Source organism: Arvicanthis niloticus, chromosome 9 (assembly GCF_011762505.2).
Source record: "Arvicanthis niloticus isolate mArvNil1 chromosome 9, mArvNil1.pat.X, whole genome shotgun sequence".
NCBI classification, from domain to species: domain Eukaryota; kingdom Metazoa; phylum Chordata; class Mammalia; order Rodentia; family Muridae; genus Arvicanthis; species Arvicanthis niloticus.
In genome coordinates, this window is record NC_047666.1 from 76,352,442 (window position 1) to 76,369,545 (window position 17,104).

The 17,104-nt window shown below is 38.5% G+C and overlaps 1 protein-coding gene across 9 annotated transcripts in view; it reads left to right on the plus strand.

Annotated features, from left to right (window-relative positions):
- Pik3c2g (phosphatidylinositol-4-phosphate 3-kinase catalytic subunit type 2 gamma) overlaps positions 1-17,104 on the plus strand; it is a 340,028-nt gene that overhangs the window by 42,632 nt on the left and 280,292 nt on the right. For 7 of the 9 annotated variants that reach the window (XR_013112697.1, XM_076940715.1, XM_034512004.2 and 4 more), the window contains exons 4-5: positions 1,284-1,441; positions 4,946-5,060. The exons of 1 other annotated variant lie outside the window; for it this stretch is intronic. Coding sequence is in view for 7 of the 8 variants with exons in the window: in XM_076940715.1 (XP_076796830.1) it covers positions 1,284-1,441; positions 4,946-5,060 (273 nt within the window). In the remaining variant the exon portion in view is untranslated. The remainder of the gene's footprint in view (positions 1-1,283; positions 1,442-4,945; positions 5,061-17,104) is intronic. One more of the 9 variants, XM_076940720.1, reaches the window with a different exon arrangement.

Consider the following 17,104-nt stretch of genomic DNA (forward strand, 5'->3'; position numbering starts at 1 on the left):
TAATAAAATAAATTTAAATATCTCATTGCAATTACTTTTCTAATATTTAAATAAGTTCAGTTAAGCATATTGTCAGTATTCATTTATTCTCTTATTAATGGCATTTCTAATTTTTTGATTTGATTGTTTTGACATAACACTGTCTTGTTATATGAGTGCTAATATCTCAAGCAGGGAGGACCAGGAAGCGGATCTAGGCTATACACCTCAAGGTCTGCCCCACACTGACCCACTTCTTCCAGATGAGCTCCACATCCTAAGAGTCTCTCATCACCATAAAGTGGGATATAATCTGGGTACCAAGTGTTCAAACACATGGTCTTGTGAGACTGAGGAAGATGTTTTACATAAACCACAACATCAAGTAACCAAAGCTTACTATAGAACCATAATTCTCCATTTAAGAAGAGTTTAGATGTCAGTATAACCAACACAAGAAATACCGACAAGACTTTATTTCATCATGGGAAACATTCTGTATTTGTTAATGTCCTTATAGTGTGTTCTACATTGACATAAAACATGGGCCTACAGGGACCAGTCATGGAAACACATAATGATCATTATAATACTTTACATGGCTTCAAACTCTGTAAATTTTTATGCCTTTTCTCTTTTAGCCTTCACATAAATCCTTTAAAGTAGTTGGTAATGGCTCCTTTTGTGTGTACAAAGAGACAACTCTAATAGTCTGCCTCTGGATCTAATATTCCAAAGTAGAGGCATGAGGATTCAAACTCACTGTATCCGTGACAAGGATTGACTCTTTAAGCAAGTCTTTGACTCCTATGTGTCCTTCATAACTCGATTATTTTTGTAAAATCCACAACTTTAAAGATAATAAAGCAGTGTTTGTGAATTAGATACAAAGTCAAAAGTTAATTTACTTACTCATATCTGGGGTGTGTTTGCAGCTTTTGGGGGAACTGGGCATGAGAGAAGGATGAGAGGGGAAACCCAGGCATCAGAAGCAAAGTCAGAGGAGCACGTGACGCCACTCCGGGTGCATCCTCCTGTCTTGACAGCTAGGAAAACACATTATTAACTATTTATAATGAGCCATCCCTAAGAAGCCTACGAACTGCCTCCACCCTTTTTCTTGGAGTTATTATAACGTACAACAAAGCAACCTCAGTAATCGCTCCATGTGTCAGACAATGGAGGCTGTCTCCTGCTTTTCATGCTGTTCTGATGCTGCTGGAGTTCCTTCCAATTGGGTGACATTTCAAATGATACAGGTCAGGACCTAAGCTTTTTTTTTTTCCTTTACATATACTTTTCAGAATAAGAGAATTATATCCTGCAAGTGACATTCATTCCAATTCTGGGAAGATCTGGGCCATCACCACGGCCTATCCATCTCGGCTCTTCACTGACACCAGGGTCAGAGTAAAAATTTCCACTGATAACTCAGCACAACTCCTTCTTCTTACTCCACATGGTAAGAAAACGCTCGAGCAGAAACACAAATCTCAGTTTTCATGCATAGCCTTGAGCTCATTAAAAGAAGCACCGTTCAGCACTATTTTGCCCTGAAGAAAAATCATAGGAAAACAGCCATGAGATATTAATTGTAGACATCTGAGGGGAAAACACAGACTCCCTTCACATAGCTCTCCAGAAAAGTCTTTGTTTCCTTGTTGTTAATAATAGCAGGCGGGGCAGGTTTTCGGTGAAATTAAAATAAATTGAGTGTCTAAAGTATTCAAGATAAAGATGATGTGTAACTAGAAACACTGTTTCCTATCCAGCCAGAACAGGTACTTTGTTCAGATGTGTGAATAAATTGTGGAGAATAAAGTTAGAAGAGGTCTGTTCCCATCATGAGAAATTTAAAAACCCCATGCAACCCACACTATTTTAATTATCAGTACTTTTGACTGAAAATGAATCCTAGGGTCCTAGAAATTTTTACTACGTAATATTTACTAGACATTTTCTTCTGTATCACTTAAAGATACCTTTAAAGTTACATAATACCCTGTACTTGTGCTTATGGTTCTTTATTTTAGAAAGCAATGGTCATTTATTAAATGTCTAGCTGCAACCACATAGATTATTACTTAACAGGAAGAAAGCATCTTTCAGACATGCGATGGCCTAGGAAATGTTTCCACTGGTTAATATTTTTAATTATTCCTTCTTTCTTTATTTCTTCCTTTCTTTCTTTCTTTATTTCTTTCTTTCTTTCTTTCTTTTTTTTTTTTTTTTGTTCTAGTTGGGGCTTTGAGTAAATACACTTAACGACAGACGTGGTGTGTTTATATACCTGTTAAAACCATATGTTTTGAAAGCTCCTGTTGACTGAAGCAAGAGAAAAAGTATTTTTAAACGATGTTAGCATTCTTTATAAAATTTAAGAGTAGGAAAGCATCAAAGATGTAGGGATGGATTTATAACACAAATGTTAAAGCCCACAATTTCCTTATAGCCCCGAGGCGGTAGTTATCCCTGTCTTGTTTTCTGCTGATTTACTGTCTTGTTTTTACAAAACAAATAAAGCAATAAAAGCTAAGTTCTCAAGCATACATACTGTTTGTCCAACAATGAACAGTCGGCCCATCTCTTATTAAATCCAGCTCCCAATATTTAAGAGCAAAATTGTGATTCTCCAGCCAATGATCCTGCATTTTGATTTCACCAGCACATTACCAAAGTCCAGTTGCTGAAGCTGCTGGAGAATTAATGGTTAAAGAATGAGAAGAGTTACGTGAAGGGAGAGACGACACAAAATGGGTAGAATGATTCTATCATGGGCTAAAATATAAACACAGGTATAAAATCTACATAAAGGAAGCCCCGGTACGTTTGTTGACAACATACAAGCGAGGATCTTCATTTGATGATTTAAAGATTCTAGGACACAGGTGGTGGCTTCAGGTTCAGACCCATAAGGGACAGGTGGCTGGAGCCATTATTTCACAGAAGTTCAGCAGACAGTTCTCCAAACCTGCACATTCTGGTGTACAGAGTGCTTGGAACTGGAGGAACCCAGAGTCTCAGGACCAAATCAGCCTTGTGACTTCCCCCTACCCTTCTCTCTCTCCTGCATTCTCCTCAACTCTGCAAATACAGAACTAGGTTTACTCATCCCAAAGCTAGTCAAGACACTTAGAACTAGTGGACTAACTGCCCTTTCTCTACCTTTCCACATGGAAGCTGCCCGTTGTAAAACCTTAAGGCCTATCATATTTATCTATTATATTTTTATTTATATTAAATTTCTGACTCTTCGCGCCAACGAGACTAAAACGTGGGGGAGAGAGGCAGAGGGAGAGTGGGCTGTGGGGTCTTGCGTGAGTGTTAAGAGGATATCTGTATCTAAGTAACATTCATCATGATCCAAATAGGGCAGGACCCGCAGCCCTGGCGACAGGAAAGTAAAGTCCAGGTGTCCAGCCGCCATCGACATGTATGGTTCTCTGCTGTTTTCCAGAGTTCTTGCCAGGGATTTTACCCATGGTCTTATTTTCATCTAACTTTAATCCACACCATTCTTTCGGCATCTGCAAGCTGTGATATGGTGAGGTGCCTCTGTGCCAGGGCAGTGCATGGCATCCGGCATTCCCTCAAGAACTCTACTATTTAGTTTTCAAATCCGTTCCTCAATGACATCCTGATCTAACGTAAAAACATGCATTTTAAATTTGCGCCTCTTTTGTCACAGCAATGCCATTTACGCCACTCTATGTAACCGAGTTTCTGTCAAAATCACTTATGTACAAAAAGGAAGTAGAAGAAAAATATATCTGATTGTAAAAATAAACCAGCTGAGCAGACACAGAATTACAGAAGAAATTTCATTGGACAGTGCAGTTGGCCGTTTGAAGTTTTCGACTAAAAAAACCTTATCAGCTGAGAATCTTCAAGAGTCAACTGTGCTTTCCTTCAGTGATCAAGTCCATTGGCTCACACTAAAAATGTGGGCATGACACATTTAAATAAATCAGCTACATTAGTCTGTTTTATGCATGTTAGCCACATGTCAGGTTCCTAAAGGGCAGAAACTATGGCAATCCAAACTCTTTAATAAAGAAACCGAGTCCCAGAGGTTAAAGAACTTGTCTTTATAAATTCACCAAAAATGATGAAGTATATATTATATCCAGGACTTAGCATAAAACACTGAGAACCACATGTTTATGGTAGTAAAATTATCTTAATATCAAGGCAACAACACATCTTTTAAAAATATTATGGTTTTTTTATTTAATTTGTTTTATATTTATATGTTTGAGTCCAAGTGTATACAATGGCAACATGTACATGCAATGCCTGCTGAGGCCAGAAGGAGTTGCCATACCTCCTGGAACTAAGGTTACATTTGCCTATGAGGCTCCAGAGGTGGCTAATGAGAACCAGACTCGGGTTCCCTGATAGACCAGAAAATGGTCTCTGCCACTGAGCCACCTCTCCAATACAATCATATCTCTTTTTGGTTTTATTATTTTATTGATGGACGTTTTGCCTGCATGCATGTCTATGTACATATCCATTATGCCCATGGCGTAGAACACAACCTTGGATCTCCTAGAACTAGAGTTACAGATAGTAGAGAATGCCCTGTGAGTGCTACAAATTAACTATATGCCCTCTGGAAGAGCAGCCAGTATGCTTAACCATAGAGCTGTCCCCCCAGCGTCCCAAGATGATCTTTTGTGTAGCACTATAATTAATCCAATGCCTTTGATATGAAAAATGCAACACCTAAGTTTGAAATTTTCCATTCACACAGACTTGAACTTGAAAACAATTACAAGTGACCTTTATCTAAAATAGCTATGATTGTAATAAATAAACAAACAAATGTGTTGTGTTCCCTATGATGGAGCTAGCTGCCTACAATACTTCATAATCTGATTATCAGGTTTTGTGCTCAGAATCTTCACACTGGATATTTCATGATCTCTTTCTCACTTGTATTAATTCACTTTTGTTTCTTCAGCTAATTATCTTGTCAAAGACCTAATTGCTGAAATTCTACATTTATGTGCAAATAAGCAGCTTTCCCCCAAAGAGTATCTTCTAAGTATATGCGGTTCTGAAGAATTTTTACAGATGTAAGTACCCTATTAAAGTCAATTTCGGTTCCTATAATTTGTCAGTTTTAAGCCGCAAGGCTTTGTTTTGTTGTGTTTCAAAAAGACATCTCACAAACATTACATTTGTTCTGCTTTCGAGTGGGGAGGATGTGTTAACAAATTTAAAGTGAGATGTTCTCCACAGGATTGGATATCTGATCGCTTGGTCTCCAGCTAATGTTGCAGGTTTGTGATGATTTGAAATTTCCCGGATGTAGTTCTCGGTTGGTGGGTACCGGTCACATGGGGGTTGTAGTTATACTCACCTCCAGTTGAGGTCTACCTCTGCTCCCTGGTCCACAGGATGTGAGCATCCACAGCCATAAACTCCATGTAAACAAATGGAGTGGATTTACTGCCTTCCCTGACATGATGGGTGGTATCTTCTAAAATCCCCAGCTAAAATAAACCCTTCCCCCTTAAGCCATTTCTATTCCCTCTTTCATTTGTTTAAAGCCATGAGAGAAGTAACTAGTATAGAAACCACGCAGGGGAAAGAACTCAGAGCCTCAAATTTTCTGGGTAAACTATTACTGACACCCTCAGCCCCATGATATTAAGTCATAACTTACAAATAAATTTCATCCTCTTTGTGGAGATTTCAAAATTTTGTGGATCATTGGTACTTTTCCTTTAGTATTGTTTATATTACTGTATGTATTTATTTATTGATATAATGATTTCTGTACTTTTATGCGTGTGCTTTGCCTTCATGGCTACTGTGCACCATGTGCGTGCAATGCCTATGGAGACCAGAAGAGGGCATCAGATCCCCTGGGACTGGAGTTACTTGTGCTTGTGAGAAGTCATAAGGGTGCTGGGAACTGAACCTAGGTCTTCTGGAAGAGGAGCAGGTGCTTTTTACCCCTAAAATATATATATATATATCTTACTATATTTTACTATATATTACTATATATGTAGTCATATATATGTGACTACACATATATACATATATACACACACATACATATATACATACATACATATATATGACTACAATTCAGCTCTAAAGAAAAATGTGATCACAAACTGCAGATTCTAGCCAATAGTATGTACATGTATGTAAACAAATGTGCATGCAGTACAATATAACATGCAGAGAAGAAAACAATACCTTTTAAATAATTTAAGTAGTTCACTAAAACAACCTAAGTTTTGATATAAATTAAACTTTAAATATTTATTTGATTTTTTGCAATTACTTGTTTAGTTGTCATGCAAATCATTAACTTGATGTTCCTTAGAGACAAGCCTCAAAAAATATAAAGCATGTTTAGGAAAAGATAAATAATTCCCTGTAGCAGAATATAAATACTAAAGTGTTTGGCAGTCATGTTCCTCCTTTGTGTTTCTAAATGATTAGAAAATTTACAAACAACTCCTGAGACTAAAAAGGTATTTTTTTGACAGTTCCATTGTGATCATGGTTCTACCAATATTTGAAAATGTATTGTAAGTGAATCACAGCCAATGCAATAATCTAATGTACCAAATTACTTGTGAGTGACTCTTGGAACTGATTGTTTCTTGTGTTATGAGTTATAACTAATTACCATATTGTAATCACCGTTACTTTCCTGCACAAGACAAATAAACATCCTTTATTTGTTTGAGTCTAACACAACAACTCAGAGATTGCTTTTCCCTCAGCCTATGATTGACAGCCAATATTGGCAGGCTCAAATGATAGAATATATATATTTGAGCCTGCCAATATTGGTGAAATTAAATTTAGCATGTAGATAATATTACTATGGTTTCTAATATCTAAAGAAGCATGAATATGCTACTTAGATTTTATTTTTCAATTAATTATTATATTGTTTTTCTAAAGGGTTTCTCATTTAGAATATAGACATCTGTTTCTTTAGAAGAAACACACATAATATGCAATAAGTTAATCATGAGGTAAGAAATGCTTTAGACTTTTATACTGAAGCTCCAATCCATCTGGAATATTCTATTGGATAGAATTGCAATGGTAACAAAAGCACCCATCAGTAAGTACTAATGCCTTATGTTGGCTAGATATTTAAATCTCATTGCGTAACCAGCAGGTGATTATCATAGTGGCCCCTGCATGGGAACAGTCAGTGTTTCTTCAAGGCCATACTAAACTATAATAGATGTAAGTTCAAACTGGAATTTGCTTGAACTGCTGTGACTTTCACTGAAAAACACTTGAAGTGGCATACAGGAAGGAAATCTTAATAGTTCTTTGTGCTGTGCTATCAAGAAAAATACACGCCATTTTACAGGAGTTTGGAAGGGTAGAGACAGAGGATTAGAATTAGCTATTACACCAGCACTAAGATCCACATGTGCAAATGTCTAGACAGAGAATTAAAATACACTGATGATTCCTATACAACCTCTGCCATCTTCCTGACCCAGGCATGAATGGAGACCGACTGCCTCCAGATCAAGGCAGGTGAAGGGGCAGGAGCAGATAGTAACACACAAAAGTCAATAGCTAACTTCTGTTTAAAGAATAAACACCTGGGCAGGGACTCTGTATTATATAACGTCTCCATAGCCTCAAAGAACATAAAGCACACTAGGAATTTGTTCTTACAAAATAACTACCAACAGACAGAAGCAAGCTCAAGAATATTAGCAACTGAAATGGAAAAGAATATTGAAAGAGTTTAATAAAAAACATGCAATTAAACAATGAAATGCCATTTTTGAACAACAAATTGTTCAAATGCTGCTGAAGAAGTTCAGTAAAATCACTGGCACCATTCAAACAGTTGTTGGGATACAAATGGGTGCATCAGAAGATGAAAAATGCATCAAGTGACTTTATAATGTCTTTAATCTGTTTAGCAATTCTGTCTATACAACTTACCTGTTTAAATACTTGTTTGTCTCCTGTCTACCCTGCTGGCCTCAAACTTCCTTTGTTGCACCTTCAACCTCTGACCTTCCTGCCTCCTCCTCTCAAGGGACTGGGAGTGTAGATATACACCAAGCCACTGCATTCTGTCTATAAGCTGTTGATATACCCAGGGCTTCAAGCATGGCAGGTGAGCTCCCTGCCCACTGAGCTACATCCTCAGCCCTTTGCTTCTACAAATGTTTCTAAGGGAAGTGCATAAATACACACAAAAGATTTTGGATATAGTGATAGTTTGGTATAGTTTTGTTTCTCATAGGTTAAAAAAAAATCAAGTGGGAAATAGTTAGATTTCCACATTACTCCAAATTAGATGCAACATAGATCATAAAACATAATTTAATGAAAATATGGCATTCATAAAGGATTTTTAAATGGTAATATGAATAATGGTAGAAATATGTGTATTGTAGTCTGTAAAGGCAAAAATGGTGACTTAATTTACATCCCCTTTAAATAAAAACATCATGAAATATTGTATTTCATGTATTAAAATACTATATTTTATAGTATTAAATTAGTTGTGTTTTATTCATACTGGATTAAATAGGTGTACTCTATCAAAATAGTTGTACTCTCAGAAGACTTATACATGATAATTGTTTATTTTTATTTACGAAATTTCTATGGAACATGTAACTTTTTCTGGAATTTGAGGAAATAAATGTGTAAAAGAATTACCTTATACGACAATGTAGTTAAAAGTAACACTTTAAAGCTGTGGTGTCTAGCATACTCCTGCTTGTCATTCCAGAAATCAAGAAGCTGATAACATGGTCCTAAGTTCTAGGCAAGGCTGAGATACCTGGCAAGACCTTGTCAAACATAAGCAAAAACCCATAAACATGATTCTAAGGTTAGGAGAGGCAACTCAGTAATTAGGCGTGTACATGGTCTCTTGCCAAGACCATGAATTTGAGTCCCAGCATGCACTCTGTATCAGAACTAACAACTCCAGCTCTGGGGATCAGCGCCCTCTTGTGGCCTCCATTTGTACCCACACTCATGTTTACGAACCCACACAGAATCACACCTATACATATAGTTCAAAATAAAGTAAAACTTTTCTAAAAGAATGAAGAGAAGATAGTTAATCATATAAGATATTGACCAGGTTAGAGTTACAGGCACAGCCAGGAGCCACAAGGGAAGCACGGATTCCACAAGATACTGAAGTAGTGAGAGACTCGTGAGGGACCGACACAGAGAACAATGACCATATCACACAGTGAGTTTGATAGCACAGATCTTAAGAAAATGAAAGTTTAGGGGAGCCAGGATTTTTTTTTTTGATTTTGGTTTTGGTTTTTTGAGACAGGGTTTCTCTGTGTAGCCCTGGCTGTCCTGGAACTCACTCTGTAGACCAGGCTGGCCTCAAACTCAGAGATCCACCTGCCTCTGCCTACCAAGTGCTGGGATTAAAGGCGTGCGCCACCACTGCCTGGCGGGGAGACAGGATATTAATCAATTTGGAGACATGTTGAATATTTCAGTGCTGAGAGGCGTTCAATATGTAGTAGCCAAATGTGATTTTAGGAAAACTGGAAAAACCTGTGGAAGCAGTTTTAGATGACTTTTCCTAGTTGAAAGTCCATATATTTGTCGTGCAGAGCAGGCTGTTTTGAAATGTGTAAACATTATAGGGTGTCTAGTTCAAGTTGGCACATGCATTATTTTTCATAGTTAAAATCTGCTCTCTTAGGAAATTATTGGTTTTAAGAGCTGAATCACAAAGGAAAAGTGACCAAAGAAAAGACCTTAAGAACATCTGTGCCTAAATGATAACAAGATGAAGAGGCTCAGAAAAGGGAAACTGAGAAAAAGTCATTTGAAGTGGTAGGATAACTTAGAAACCATGCGGAAAGAGAAAGTCCTCAATACCAAATAGGTGCCATTAAAAATACTGATATCGAAGGTGTGTGAGAGAATGGTGACTCAGCAGTAAATTTGGTAACAGGGAAATTACAAGAGTAAGGTGAGTAGCACTTTAGTGGGGGAAGCAAGGTTTCAGTGAATTGAGAATACAAGCTTAGGATGGGGGCTGGGGTTTAGCCGGTGGCTAAGTGCACTGGCTGCTTTGCAGAGGACCAGGCTCAGCTCACAGCAACAGTATAATGACTCACAGACATCTATAACTCTAGTGCCAAGAGAACCTGACACACTCTTCTGGCCTCCTTGGACACCACATCCATATACACACTGCCTATAAACACAAGCAAGAAAATGCCCATATATATTGAGAGAATAATATAAGCTGGAGAAGGGAAATGTGCATGCAAAATACCATCTCTCAGAAATAAGGGGTTATGAAAGGCCAGACAAGCATGGTGGCTTGGATGCAAAGGCTGAGCTAGAGATTTGGAAGTACACATAAGAGGAATCAGAGAAATGTTCATGAGCTGACAAGGAAGGATCAAGAGAAGGGGGAATGAAAGGCACCATGAGACCGCTGTGAACACAAGGCAGGAGGAGATGGTAAGAGGGGATATAGGAGATAAGGAAGCTATGGGGTCCTGTAGAGGAAATGTCCTCAGTAGGAAACAATGGCAGATCCAGCACATAGGAGCAGAATGCATGTTCACTGATGGCCACGAAGATCATCATGCTTTGGGGAAACCATGATTCCTGTAGACTAGGAAAAGAGACAGAAATAAGAACAACAGTGAAAAACACTAAATTGCTCTCTAGCACTTCCACATTGTATTGCTGTATTTTTAACTGTCATTTTTGCAAGTTTCTGCTTAACTGACATCAAATAAATGATCTCCATGATGGGAAGAAAGATTATTGCTTTGTGTTGACAAAGGAAGTGTCTTAGTTAGGGTTTTACTGCTTTAAACAGACACCACATCCAAGGAAACTCTTATAAAGGACATTTAATTGAGGCTGGCTCACAGGCTCAGAGGTTCAGTCTATTATCATCATGGTGGGACCATGGCAATGTCTAGGCAGGCATGGTACAGGAGAAGCTGAGAGTTCTACATCTTCATCTGAAGGCTGCTAGAATACTCACTTCCAGGCAGCTAGGACTAGAGTGAGTATTAAAGCCCACACTCACAGTGACACACCTACTCCAACAAAGCCACACCGTCTAATAGTGCCACTCCCTGGGCCAAGCATATACAACGGCAAGCTACCCTCTGTTGTCAAACTTTCTTATCCCTTTAAAATGGGATTTTATATAATATGCTTATTGTGAATTGAGAGTGAATTCAAGAATTATAACAAACTTTTTCAGGTTTATTCTTATCCTGTACAAACTTAGAATATAAAATATTCATTAATGTCTTATGATATATTTATATAAATAGGGAATAGTGGAATCAGCAAATTGTCATCAGAATGAAGCAGAAATGCAACTGAGAGACAGAAACCGCTTGGTTCATTCATAAAACATTACAGCCTTTCAGCAGTTTCTTGCTTCTTGGCCTCCAGTATGATAACCATGGAGAAAGGTCTTCCCATAACCCAGTTCACATGACCTCATCCCGCCTTCTGGCACCATCAAACTCACCAGTGCACCCTACAGTAAGAAACATGAGATTTACTTATCCTTGGGTGCAGAGGGCTGCACCCAACACCTGAAGGTTGAAGACATATTCCCTATTCACTGTGTCTGTCTTCCTTCTGGAGTGATGTCAGTTGGACCTTCCTTTCAACTTGAAATATCTCACACAAGTTTTTCTTCCCAGACCATTCATAATCCATGAAGAAGAACGCTACTACATGGTGTTGGTTCTTTGTCTGGAGGCCAACCTCTATGACTAATGCAAGTTTTTCTTACCATGCATCTATGAACTTTAAAATTTTTCTCTCAAAGACCTTGCAGTCTTGATTCCTAATTCATCTTAAGAATTAATTCTCCTCAGTCCCTACTGCGTGAAACAATAAAATTGGCTCTATTTCAAAGCTCTTGCTGAATAAATCATGGCTGCTTTGCTGGTGGGAAAGCACCAGGGCCTCCTATGGAGAAACTGAATATCTTTTTTTTTTCTAATTTTATAATTCTACTACACTCAAGTTTATCTTAATTAAAACAAAATAAATGTTGCTTAATGTTTACTTTACTGTTGTCAGGGAATGCCACAACCCAGAAGATTAAGAATATTTTTGAAGAATAGAAATCAAAATCCTATAGTAACTAGAAGCCTTGGTTTGAGCAGTAATATATCTTTAAATTTGAATGAATATGGCGGCATCTATCTCTTTATTCAGCATCAACATTGATTAGATTGACCGGGCTTCCCACCAGAAAGCCTCTTTTTATCTCCTTACAGAAAGGATGTAAATATTTGTGTGGAGGTAGAGCTGTGCACTTGGGTGCAGGTGTCCTTGAAACCCAAAAGACAGCATCTGGTTCCCTGAAACTGGAGTTACAGAGGATTGTGAACCACCATGTTGGCGCTGGGTAGTGAAGCCGGGGCCTCTGCAAGAGCAGCCACTGTTAACTGCTGAGTCCTCTCTCCAGCCCCATCTCGCAATAAGAAATTTCTATTTAAAAATTAAATCTCAGTCAGGCCTATTGCACACTTGAGAGGTGGAACCTGAGGATCAGGAGTTCAGGGTCACTCTCAGCTACATAGCAAATTTAAGGCCAGCTTGAGCTGCATGATGCCCTGTGTCAAAATAAATAAATTAAATCACCTTAGTTATAACTTTAAACAATCTTGACATCTTTCCCTAAAAAATACTTTCAGTTAGTCTTAGAGCATTTGTATGTGTTTGAGCATTAAGCATTTGCTTGCACAGTATGATTATCTTGTATTCAAAGCAAATTCAAACCAGTAGCCTCCAATAAGGAAAAGACTAAGTTGCATACAGTTTAAGCTAATATATCGTATTAGTAGCCAGTAAATAGTAAGCACTGGGTTTTAGGAAATCTTGGTGTGTAAGGTTTGTCTCCTCAACAAAACTGATAATTTTATTTAGCAAACAAATGAATTGATCATTTTTACCACCTGTAAAAACTGTGTTACACATTTTGAACCTTGGTTAAGCACCTTAATTCCTCAGCTCCCAGGGTGTCATAGCATGGACAGGAACAAGTTATCACCAAGACCTATCCTATAGCTGAGAACATATTTTTACCTCACCAGATAGAAGCATCTTGAGTTGCTTTAGTTTTCAGTTCATTCCCAGGGCTTTTTCTAAATTTTAAAATTAACTGTAGTAGCTCTTTATAATAATTAGCTGACGAAATATAATAACATACAACAGACTTGCATTTGATTTCCAGTCAAGTTGAACAGCACAGGTTGCTTGGAGTTAGTGCCGTGAGCTGCATGTAAGAACCAAAGCATACTTCAGCTCGAGATCTGAAAGACATTAACTGGGAGACTCGCCATTAACCTACAGACATGGTAAAGAGAGCCACAAACCCATTGGAGGGCATTTAGAAAAAGATGTAAGAAATTAACTCTGAGTAGAGCCACATTAATTATACTTAGAGATGTAACAGCCTATACACTGATACCAAGTTACTTCTGCTACTTTAAATCACTATTTACCAAGGCTAGTAATTATCAAATCACTTTCTATTTCTTGATGTTGAAATAGCCTGGTTTTCTGATCTTAAAATAAATCGTTTGTGAGAGAACGTTGGCATTCCATAGTAACTCAACCTTGGTAAGGGTTTAATGTGCGACTTTAGTCCTGGTTCTTGAATGTTTTCGATTAGTAAGGTCTACAGTGTGTTTCTCTTCTCTCGAGATTAAGCTGGAGAAATAAATAAAACCTTGAGATAAAATCAAATCTCTGCCTGTTCTCCTGGGGGAGGAACTGCAATATTCTGTAGGCTGAGGAGAACCCCTGGTATATAATTTTGTAGAGGATACAAATTGTTAGCATCACGAATGTGTTTATTGGCTCTGTGTTGTCGGTAACTCCATTCCTGTAGATTGCCTTGTTATAACTTAATTGTTGTGGCTGTGTTAATAAATAGCAAAGGTGTTGCAAATGAGTTTTCACTGAGATGATAAATATTTCTCTGAGATAATAGTTTTTACTGTATTTAGTTGGTTTTATTTTAAACTAAATATAGTGTGTATGCTCTTTGAACTAAGAAATAAAGGCATATTGGAACAAAGAATATGATGAATAGTTACTTTTTATTAGACGGAAATAATCAGAAAAACAGAGCATTTGAGTGCACAAATAAAAATCTATTTTGTCCACTTTCCCACTGAGTAAAAGCTGCTGATATCGACTTACGCCCCATGGAAGTACTTCTATTCAAATCCCTGACTGCCTTTGCTAACTAACCCATGCTTGTCAGCCCAGGGTTTGGAATTTAACCCGTTACTGTATCGTTGCGTTAAGGCATTTAACATTACTATTCATGTTCCACTGAAAGAGAAATAACAGTAACTAAGTAGCACTAGTTTGCAGAAGCACCCATTTGTTTTTATCTGTGCTCTGCCAGCTGTGACAAAACACCTTACAAGGGGAAATTTAAAGAAGTAATATGCTTCAGCTCACAGTGACATGGGACACAGTCTGATGGCGGTGGGAGCTGAGGTGCCGGAGCATGAGGTCACGCCTGCAGTCAGGAAGTGGAAGGCAATGAACGCTTGCACTTGGCTAACACTTGCTGCTTTTCTACACAGTCTGAGACCCAGCTCATGCAGTGGTCCCACCCACCCACCCACATTTAGGAAGGGTTTCCCACTTCAATTAACAGAAGCAACAAAATACTTCTCAGGCCTGCCAGAAACTTCTTTTCGGTGATTTTACATCCAGGCAAGGTGACGATCAATATTAACTATCACCTTAATATTTTAACATTTTGCTATATTCACCTTATATAAATGACCTACTTAGAGGAAGTGTTAAAAGTCCAGCTACATCGCTGAATCTTCTCCCACACCCCAGATTTCCGAAAGCAGTCAGTAGCCCTGGCTCTCAGTAGTCATAAAATCAAAGTGATACAGTTCTTCCAGTATTACACCAACATTTCATGGTATACTCATGGATGTTTCTTTTGCTGGGGTACTGGATATTGACCCTGCCCCCCAGATTGCTAAAAGACCATTTCACACTGAGTCATATTGCAACCCATAACCACTTTTTTTTTTAAATGTGAGAATAAACTTTTAGTTGTGTGGCTTATGTAACCCCAGCACATTGAATTGTTGAGGCCCAAGGACTCCCACGAGTTTGAGAGCAGATTTGTCTTCAAATGGAGACTGTATTAGTTAATTTTCTGTTGCTGTGATAAAATACCCCAAGCAAAATCATCTTAAAGAGGAAAAGATATATTTTCATGGATGTTTCTAGAAAAGGAGTCTGCTATGGAAAAGAAGACATGGCAATAATCAGAGAAAGCATGGATACAGGAACAGGAAGCTGGCTCATCCCATATTCATCACATCCAGGGAGGACAGAGAGAGGGAGGGAGAGAAAGAGAGAGGGACAGAGGGAAGGAGGGAGGGACAGAGGGAAGGAAGGAGGGAGGGAGGAAGGGCAGGATGGAGGGATGGAGGGAGGGAGGGAGAAAGGGAGAGAGAGAAAAAGAGGACAAAGGGAGGAAAGGAGAGAGGGAAGGAGGGAGGGAGGCAGAGAGGGACAAAGGGAGGGAGGAAGGGAGGGAGGGAGGGAGGGAGGGAGGGAGGGAGGGAGGGAGGGAGAAAGGGAGAGAGAAAGAGAGGACAAAGGGAGGAAAGGAAAGAGGGAAGGAGGGAGGGAGGCAGAGAGGGACAAAGGGAGGGAGGAAGGGAGGGAGGGAGGGAGGGAGGGAGGGAGGGAGGGAGGGAGGGAGAGTCTGGTCTCAAAGCCCACCCCAGTGACATACTTCCTACAATAAGGATCCACATCCTACAGCTTCCCAAGCCTTTCTGAACAGAGTACTAACCAAGGACCAAGTACTCAAACAATCCACTTGATAGGAACATTTCTCAAAGGGACCACACAGATCTTGTCTCAAAATAATAAAAAGAAATTAACCCTTTGAAACTTTCTATCCTACAAAATGGTGGTATATGTTTATTTCAAAGACAGCACCCTTGCAAATGTAGATTTACAAGGTGTACCCAGTATAATGAGAATCAATACTCACACCTGTACATCTGCTATTATCCTTTTTCCCAAACCACAAATATAAATATTTGCATATTGTTTTGACATTATATTTATTTATTATTCCTATTTACATAAATAGTGCCATCAAATACTTTCAAAGAACATGAGGTATTCGTGAGCAGGAAACAGGGTAATTATGTACATGTATTTAACCTTTCAGTGTTCATCTTAAACGTCACTTATGTGCTTAGCTGGATCCAGCATAGCAAGTAGCAGACAGCTAGGATCAAGGATTCACTGGGAGAGTAAATAATGAATGTTTAGATGTTTTGATAAGCCGGTAAACACGAAGAAGAAAAAGGAAGAAACTTACACCTGTATCCTAGATATCTGATTAGTTGAAAACATAGTTTTATACATAATTATCAAGACTTAAGCCAAACAGAGCTACCTGAAATCTAGACATCCAAGCTGACATTGTGATTTCAGTGCTCACACTCTATGATGTGACGTTGCCAACATGGCCAGTTTCCTTGGTACTCACACCTTCTCTATAATGCCTACCTCTGTTGCCATACTATGCCTTCCTCTCTCTTGATACACTAAACTTCCTATTTCTCTCTGGGCCCTAGAATCCCCAAACAGCAATGGATTGTCTTCTTTCTCGTCTGCACTACTCCACAGAGCTACTTAAGTGTTCTTTCATGCCTGCCTTAGACTTATCTTCATCGTTTCTAGCCTAATATGATCCAAAGAAACATCCCACGGCCTAATATTGTTTATTTCAAGTCACAAAAAATAGAAAAAGAAGCAAATGTAGAAATATATTTATACATTTAAAAATATTCACTTTATCATTTATTTCTGTGTCTCTGTGATATTATGTGTATCGTTTATCTGTGTGCATGTACCCACTACTGTATCCTGGTGATGGTGGAGGTTAGAGCCAGGGGCTGAATGCCTAGAGCTGCAGTTATAGGCTATTGTGAGCCTCCTGATGTGAGTGCCAAGAACCAAACTCAGGTCCTTTGGAATACTCGCAGCTGCTTTCAACTGCTGTGCCTCATTTCTAGCTCTTTTGTTTTATGAAGAAACAGGCAGAAAT